We start from the raw sequence: 8,946 nt of genomic DNA, 5'->3' as shown, positions 1-8,946 counted from the left end.
CCCTCCCCCCTTCGTCCGTCTGTCTTCCTGCCACCGGGAAGTGGGGTTTCCCCCCCCTCCCCCCCCCCCCCCCCCCCTCCAGGGCCTCCACCATTCTCTCCTCCTCGTTAGTTTTTCCAGCTGGTGTACCATTCGAATCAGCAAACACATGTGCTTGAGTAGCTCCAACTTTTCAGCCCTCTCTCGATCCCCCTCAGGCACGGCCTGTTGTCTCAGTTTCTGCAAAACTTCTCAAGGGTTAGCGTGTCCTCTCCCAGTAGATCGTAAGCTCCTTGAAGGCAGGAATGCTGCCACCTGGCTACTCTCTATCCCAGCACCTGCCGCAGGGCCTGGGGCCAAGGAGCCCTGTGAAATGAACATCCTTCCAGATACTGAGCCCATGTCCTTTCTGGTGCGTGTGTGTACTGGGGGCGGGGAGGGGTGTTCATCATCATCTAATTCTGAATCAGAGTCCCTTGGGGAAGGTAAGGACAAAATATGCCAAACTCATACTTCATTCTGTTTTCCTGTAACGACCGTTGATTAGGTCAGAGTTATAGAATTTTAGGGGAAGGAAGAGACCCGTCCAGCATCGCTAGCCCTGACGTCTGGATCATGTGCGGCAGACGTGAGAGATTTAGAACGACAAGGGGTGTCTCAGAAATGTGGGTCCAACCTCTTTACTGTGCAGATGTGTGACTTTACGTAAATGAAAGGACTCATGGAAGGTGCCCGCAAGCGTCCTGGCATATCCTGATGTGGGTCTGCTGCCAGCCGCAGATCTGTGCCACCTCCCGTGGGTGCCGGCCACGGACTCTCTCTGCTGTGGTCTGCAATACACGGGGTGCCTTGCCTTTTCTTATGGCTCGAGGGAGGAGGCAGCCAAGGGGTCGGTCGTGCAGGCCAAGGCCACCTCCGGTCCCAGCCACTCACTGAGGCTGGGAGGCTTTAAACATGTCTTTTGCCCAACGATAAGCCTCAGTCTTCCCACCTGAATGATGGAAAGAAAAATCATCCTTTCCGTGCAAGGGCTGTGGTGAGAGCCCAGTGAGACGAAACAGGCAAAGCCCTCCTGCAGACGTAGGAGGGCGACGCTCACGTCACTTCTTACTACGGCTATTTCCACACCTGGGGTTTGTCATCACGGTCAGTACAAGGAGTAAACCACTGCTTACTCAAGTCAGACTGATTTTAGCTGCATTGCTCAGCTGTCAGGGCCAACGCCACCAACCCTCAGGTCTCCGCAGAGGCGGCCAGAGCCAGGGAGTGTCCATGTCTCTCCCTGGGAGAGGGGCTTCGGTTCGAATCCTGCGTCAGCCACGGACCGGCTGGGCGGGGCGGCTCTGAGTGAAACCACGTCCCTCTCGGAGCTGCTGCAAGGACCGAGCCAGGGCTCAGAATGGTGCGACACGGGGCCAGGCAGCAGGCACAAGTCCTCACTGCTCCACGGGGGAGGCCTTCCCTCTTACGGGTGAGGAAAAGGAGGCTCAGGGAGCCAGGTCAGCCCTGCGAGGCCAGAAGCCCCTGGGCAGGCCCCGGCTGCTGCTCTGCCCAAATCCTGCCTCTTGTCCGCCCCGCCCCCCACCCCAGCCCAAAGTCTCCTGTGCCTTGGGCTCCCTGGGGCCGGGGTGGCCTCGCACCTTGAAGTCATCCCTGTCCTTGGCCCGGCTTTTGGAGGCCATGTTCCGCGCGTGGCCCAGCAGCGTCTGCCCGATGGCCCGCTCTGTGTGCTGCTGTAGGAGCTGCCCGACTTCCTGGGCCTCGGCCAGGAGCTGCTGCCGAAGCTGCAGCCGTGTCTGCTGCGTCTCCTCCTCCAGCCTGCCAGCCTCCTCCAGGACGCGCGCCTCCTGAAAAGGACGGGCGGGGAGAGGTTGGAGCCCCACTGCTGCCCTGCACGGATGCTCCGGTAAGGGCCAGGACCAGGATGTACGGTCGGCCCTGCCCGGGGTCCCAGGAAGGTTAGAGAAGGGATGGAGAAGGGGTGGAAAGCACTTGATGGGCCTGGGTATACTGAAGATCCCCCAAGGCATTTATTGAGCACCAACCACGTGCCCAGTACCATGTGGCTTCACACATATACAAGCACTTCCTCATTCATCCCAAACACCGTGAGGCCTGAACACTAGCAGCGATGAGGACACAGAGGCTCAGAGAGGCTAAGTAACTTTCTATAAGTCCCCCAGCAGAGCGGGTTCTAAAGTCACGTCTGAGTCCGCGAGTACTCTGGGACATCGTGGAGGCCGACACAAGGCCTATGGGGATTCCTTTCCCTGAAGGAATAAGAGCTGAAGAAGGAGGTGGGGGAATCAGAGGTAGGGCAGTAAGTCCTGCCTGCTTCCCACCAAGCCCTCCTGGGCCGAGCAAAAGAGACTGTGAGCTTGTCCCTCACGAAGGGGTCAGAAAACGTCAGCTGCTCCTATAGCTCAGTGGCTACAGGAGACCTGCAGTCAGCTTGCTTGGGTTTAAATCCCAGTCCCACAATTTACAAAGTCTTTCTTTTGATTTGTTAAAACCTTAACACAGACTACAGAGCCCTTTTCTCCCAACACCCGATGATGACTGTACCTATCCGTGCTCTGATTTCACGTGCGTTTTTAGTATAATTATAACGTACACCAGAAACTTTGGGCATACGGGGTGCCCCACTACAGGGGGGGCTGCCATTGTCCTGACCCCACAACGATGCTGGGGCAGGGTTGGAGTTTTGGCTAAACCGGGCTGGAACCTGGAGGCTGAGGAAGCAGCACTCCTGTCTGCGGGGCAGGGGGCTGACGCGCAGTCTTACCAAGGCTCTGAGCAGCTGCCACTGATGCTCGTCCAGACACTGGGAGGAGTCCTGCTCCAGGGCCTGCTGTTCGCGCAACTCCTGGAGAAGGCTCTTCTTCCCTGACAGCCTCATCTGGGTCAGGGTGGTGATGGCACTGCTGCGGAGAGCCAGCCTCCGGAGAGCCGAGCGTAAGAGCAGGTCATGCCCCTGCAGGATGCACTGCGTGGACCTTTGGAGAAAGTGGGTGCCGGGCTGAGGGGTCAATATTCTCGGCTCCACTGTGTGACTGGTTAATGTTATGTGACAGCCTGACTGGGCCATGGGGTGCCTGGACATGTGATCAAACATCATGCTGAGAACTTCTGTGAGGGTGTTTCTGTATGAGGTTAACATTTGAATTGGTAGACTGTGTAAAGCAGACTGTCCTCCCTAATGTGGGTGGGCCTCATCCAATCAGTTGAAGGTCTGAAGACAGGAAAAAGCTGACTTACCCATGAGTAAGAGGGCACTCCTCCTGCCTGAAGGCCTTGAGTGGGATATAGGTTTCTCGTTTTGGACTCAAACTGAAACACTGGCTTTTCCTGGGTCTTGAGACTGCTGCCTTCAGACTGGCTCTTACACCATTAGCCCTCCTGGTTCTTAGGCCTATGGACTTGGGACTGAAACTACATATTGGTTCTCCTGAGTCCCCAGCTTGTCAGCTGCAGATCTCGGGACATCTCAGCTTCTCTCTGTATATCTACATCTATATCTATAGGTTCTGTTTCTCTGGAGAATCCTAATACACTGACCCACCAAGAAATGCCCCCAATAGTCATGCCCCACAGGGAGCCTTTACAGAGGTCGTAGGTTGGAATTATCCCATCCCCTGCTGCCCATCCTCTTAGACGTGGTGCTGACCTGGGTTATATTCAGCCAACTGTTCCTTTACTAATCTTTTTAACTTTATCATGTTCTGCCCCAAGTTTCAGGTGCATATATGCAGCTGCCTTCAGTACATATCCACTCAAATTTCTTATATAATAGCTCTCAAAATTAACACATCCAAAACTGAAATCATGAGTTATTTTTGAATTCCTATCCCAATGAGTCAAGTACAAAACCTCGGTCTACCCAGCAGGCTCAACATTTGGCTTTATAACTTGAGGTATTTTCTGACAGCCTGAAAAGTTGAACAGTCAGTTTACCAAGGAGAAGAGACCTGGCAAACACCTGGCAAGGAGAAGAGACCTGGCAAACACTCCAGGCTTCCAGCCGGGGGCCCTCATCCTAAGAATAAGGAATCATCCCTTGTAAAGATCTAATTTTGAATCAGCTAAGTTCACCAATGGAGTGGTTGATTTGTCACTTTCTGAAATCCCTGCTAGAAGTAAGATAAATCCTCTCTGGAGGAAGATCCCATCATTCAAAGTCTCAAATTATCTCTACAATTTTTAATAACACTGTCCAGCATTCAGTAAAAATAACCAGACTTGCAAACAGATAAGAAGTGACCAAAAATAAAGAGAAAAAATGGAAAATAGAAACATACCCACAAGATATTGGACATAGAATAAGCAGCTATGATGAATATGTTTAGGAAATTAAATGATAAGATGAACTTTAGCAGATAACTGGAAACTATGACAAAAATAAAATGGAAATTTTAGAACTGAAAACATAGTAACCAACATTAAGAATTCAGTACATGGGTTTAACAGCAGATAAGACACAGCTGAAGAGAGCATGAACTGGAAGATAGTTCAAAATGAGTATCTAGACTGAACCACAGGGAACAAAAATACAGAATAGCTTCTAAGAGGCAAAGGACATAAGGTGAAAATAATCTAATAAACGTGTAACTGCAGCCCCAGGAAGAATAGGGACAGAACAGACAGAAGGAATATTTAAAGAGATAGAGGCTCAGAATTTTCAAAAACTGATGGAATATAGCAAATCACAGGTTCAAGAAGCACTACAGATTTATTTAAAACAAGCAAACAAGAGATTCACAAAAAACCACATCCATGTTTAGGCATATTATAATAAACTGATGAAAACCAAAGAACAAAAGAAAATCTTAAAAGCAACCAGAAACAATTGAAATCAGAAGACAAAATATTACCTTCAAAAGTATTTAAAAAAAAACAACCAAACTAGGATTCTATACCCAATGAAAACATTCCTCAAAAATGAAGATGAGATAGGCATTTTCAGACAAACAAAACCTAAGGGAATTTGTCACCAGCACATCTAAAATAATGAGAACCTTCATGCCAAAGAAAATACTCCTAGATGGAAACTTAATGATACAGGAAACCATCAAGAGCAACGGAAAGGGTAAATCTAAATGAATACTCACTGCAGAAACCAAAACTGGTATCTCATGGGGTTGAAAATATAGAGACATGTAAAATATCCAGTAAGTCACGTACCCACATCAATTCTGACTCCGAGCTTTCATCCGCGGCACTCTGCTATCACTCTATTTCACATTTATATTCACAATGTGGTCTCAAGATCACACTGTAAGGGAGGCTGGGGTACGGTTAACCTTACGGATGAGGACTCTCAGGTTAGCATGGAGTATCACACAGGACACAGGCCCCCACCCTCCAGAAGGCTGTACTCACTCTTCACTGAGGCCGCCAAGTTGGCCCAAGACTTGGTGGACGATGCTGTCCTGGTCATCCCGCAGGTGTGTCTGCAGCACAGTGGACAGTGTGTGCTCCTCCATCCACACCTAAACCCCAGGACAGAGGGACAGGGGTCAACTCAAGTTCATTTCATCCATCATTGCTTTGTTGGATCATACTTTTAGTTTCTTATTTTTTTTAAATCCCTTTCTTAAGGGATTTTTTAAAAAAAATCCCTCCTCCATCCATACCTAAACCCCAGGACAGAGGGACAGGGGTCAACTCAAGTTCATTTCATCCATCATTGCTTTGTTGGATCATATCTTTTGTTTCTTATTTTTTAAAAATCCCTTTCTCCCTTGATTTAATTACATTTTTCTCTTAAATTTTCGGCTAAAGTTTAAAAATGTTTCCTATTTGCATGTACATCTTAAGGCATTTAATACGAATTTTCTGTGGCATGAGGAAGGGATCTAATTTTCTTTGGATAAACTGATACTAATTGTCCTAGCACCATTTATTAGGTAATTTATCTTTTTATGATGGGCCTGTCATGCCACCTTGTCTGATGTAGTTTCCATATATATATGAATTTCATTCCAGGCTCCTTCTTTTATTCTGTGGATCTGTCTGTTTATTTCTATATAAATACCTCACTGCTTTAATTCCTGTAGTTTATAGGAAGACTTCATAGCTGCTAGGGCAAGTCTTCCATATTCTTTTGTACAAAACTGTTTTAACTATGCTTGGTTGCTTTTTTTTTTTTTTTTTTTTTTTTGCGGTACGTGGGCCTCTCACTGTTGTGGCCTCTCCCGTTGCGGAGCACAGGCTCCGGACGCGCAGGCTCAGCGGCCATGGCCCACGGGCCCAGCCACTCCGCGGCATGTGGGATCTTCCCGGACCGGGGCACGAATCTGCGTCCCCTGCATCAGCAGGCGAACTCTCAACCACGGCGCCACCAGGGAAGCCCTGGTTGCTTTTCTTTACATATGAATTTTAGGATCAGTTTATCAAGTTTGGGAAAACAGCTTTTTTTAGATTTTCTTCTAATTGGATTGAATTTACAGATTAATTTGTAGAGAATCACTGTTTTTCCAAAATTGAGTTGTCCTATCCAAAAACAAGGCCTTTCTCTCGATTCTTGCTTTATCCTTTCAACAACATTTTATAAACATCTCTGTTAAGCTCTTATAAACATTGGTCAGATTTATTTTTAGGCTCCCTGTAGCTTTGATACTGAAGGGGATCTTTTAGGCTCCCTGTAGCTTTTATTCTGAAGAGGATCTTTATGCTATCACTGTTCTCCTCTACTGCTTTGAAAGTTACCTATTCTGTTTCTATTTCTTCAGTGGTTTAAAATTTTTAATATACATTCCCACCTCCAGAAATCTTAAGTTAATCAACATTTCTTTTACCTTAGAATTCATGACAGTCAGCACTTCTGAAAATTTCTTACCTGTTATCACTTTGAATTTTCTCTCTCCTTCATTCTCTCCTTCTAGAATTCTTAGAAGACTAAGGAAGGCCCTCCAGGACTTTCTCATTCTGTTCCCATGTCTCCTAACCTCTCATATCTTCCATCTCTTTAGCTCTCTGTGCCATATCCTGGACCACTTTCTCACCTTTATCTCCTAGTTTACACACTGTGTCTTCAACCATAATTTGATCTGCTGTTTAACTCATCCATTAAATTTCTGTTTTCATGACTGTAATTTTCATTCATAAACTACGTGGTTTTTTATCTGTCATCTTTTTACGTCATGTCTTGTTTTTATGCTAGTAATTCCTCCTGTTATTGTTTTAAACATACTTCCTTTAGAAGCGCTCTCTAACAGTCCCTTCACCTGAATTCGTCGGTGCTCGTTGTGGTCTAAACGTGGTGCTTACTGTACATGCTGGCTCTCACTTATGGTGAATTGTTGCTTGTGTGTTTTGTAATTTGGGATGTTAGCTCATCTTCAGTGTGGCTTTATCTGTGAAAATCCTGTGAGGTCCGAGGCCACACAACTTTTTGGTGGAGCAGAGGCTCAAATCTAAGTCTGTCTGTCCCCAAAGCTCAAATCTTTTCTAGCCGCATCTGCTCCTCCCTGACTATCTCACATCACAGGGAGAAACATGCACCTAGAAACATGCAGCTGGACTGTGTTACACCAAGGGCTCAATCACTAAGGTGAGACTCTTACTTTCCCACACATGTAGCTCTTTTCTGGAGATGGCCATGCTGTATGCAGAACAGGGACAAAGCACAGAGTCCGGGTGTGAGTAAGCAGCCTAGACTTCAGTTCTCTGGGCCTTGAGGTTCATAGCTCATACTTAATCTCACAAAATCACACTGTGTGACTCAGAACTTTTCCTTTAAGTCAGTCTCTGACTCCTCTTGTGAGGGGTCTACAATAACCTGTCAAAGTGCTTGGGAAACCAGAACATTCTAGAAAATTCTACACCGTGCAGATTCTCTAAAAGGTAAATTAACATTGTCACTAAGAACATGGGGGTCTTTGGTGTGCGGTTTGAGAAGGCAGATAAAACTAGCAACGGGATCCAAGGCCGATCAAGAGGACGGAGATCATAGGATCAGATGGTGCCTGCAATGGTCACACCATCCTCTTCAACGTTATCGAACGCAGGTTCATGAATGTTTAAATTCCGACGCAAAAAGCTGCTTCCGTGTGCTAGAGCGCTGACCCTGTTCATTGCTACCAGGTTATTCTGTGGTTTCCCATATGTTTACTCTTTGTTTCAAATTTTCATTTACTAAGGAGAGAAAGGGAAAAGGAACCAACAGGCAGTGCATGCCCGGTACATGCTCCTATAAAAGCGGTGGGTTTAGAGGTAGGGCCGGTGGAAAAGTCAACACCTAAGGCAGACACTGGAGTGCTGGGAGGAGGGAGGCACTGCAGTTTTAAAAGCACAGTCAGAGGAGGCCTCAAGGTGAAGGTGGCTTCAGGATAAAGATCTGAAGCAGGACGAGTGAGGCAGGAGCGCCCAGGGAGCTGGAGGGACATAAGGATGCCGGGGAGGCTGGAATGGGGTGAGAGGGGGAGACAGGGAGGGGGTCAGAGGGTAACCAGGTCCTGACAGGCAGGGCTGTGTAGGGCATGGTGAGGACTCTGGCTTTTCCACTGCATAAAATGAGAAGGGGGTTTAGAGCTGAGAAATGACACGATGTGACACAGTGTCTTTTATCAAATCTAATGTGCCAGTAATTATGAGATGCAGTTATTTGAGGTACCACACAGAGAGAAAAATCACTGGTAATTACATTAAGATGCACCTCAATTTCAGAGATGTTAAAATGGTATTAAAATCTGCATCTTAAAAATGAGTGGTGGCTTCCCTGGTGGTGCAGTGGTTGAGAGTCCACCTGCCGATGCAGGGGACACGGGTTCATGCCCCGGTCCGGGAGGTTCCCGCATGCAGCGGAGCGGCTGGGCCCGTGAGCCATGGCCACTGAGCCTGCACGTCCGGAGACTGTGCTCTGCAACGGGAGAGGCCATAGCAGTCAGAGGCCCGCGTACCGCAAAAAAAAAAAAAAAAAAGAATGGCATATGATATGCTCCCTCTGGAGCAGTGACTGGCCAAGAT

The 8,946-nt window shown here is 47.6% G+C and overlaps 1 protein-coding gene across 5 annotated transcripts in view; it reads right to left on the bottom strand.

Moving 5' to 3' along the window:
* EVC (EvC ciliary complex subunit 1) overlaps nt 1-8,946 on the bottom strand; it is an 83,968-nt gene that overhangs the window by 12,629 nt on the left and 62,393 nt on the right. For all 5 annotated transcript variants that reach the window (XM_027103389.1, XM_027103390.1, XM_027103393.1 and 2 more), the window contains 3 exons: nt 5,359-5,468; nt 2,765-2,975; nt 1,620-1,826 (listed from right to left, as the gene is read on the bottom strand). In XM_027103389.1, the coding sequence (XP_026959190.1) occupies nt 1,620-1,826; nt 2,765-2,975; nt 5,359-5,468 (528 nt within the window). The remainder of the gene's footprint in view (nt 1-1,619; nt 1,827-2,764; nt 2,976-5,358; nt 5,469-8,946) is intronic.

This window comes from Aethalodelphis obliquidens, unplaced genomic scaffold, assembly GCF_003676395.1.
Source record: "Aethalodelphis obliquidens isolate GAN/ISIS:26980383/991018 unplaced genomic scaffold, ASM367639v1 scaffold6, whole genome shotgun sequence".
NCBI lineage: Eukaryota > Metazoa > Chordata > Mammalia > Artiodactyla > Delphinidae > Aethalodelphis > Aethalodelphis obliquidens.
This window is presented reverse-complemented; position numbering and strand designations above follow the sequence as displayed.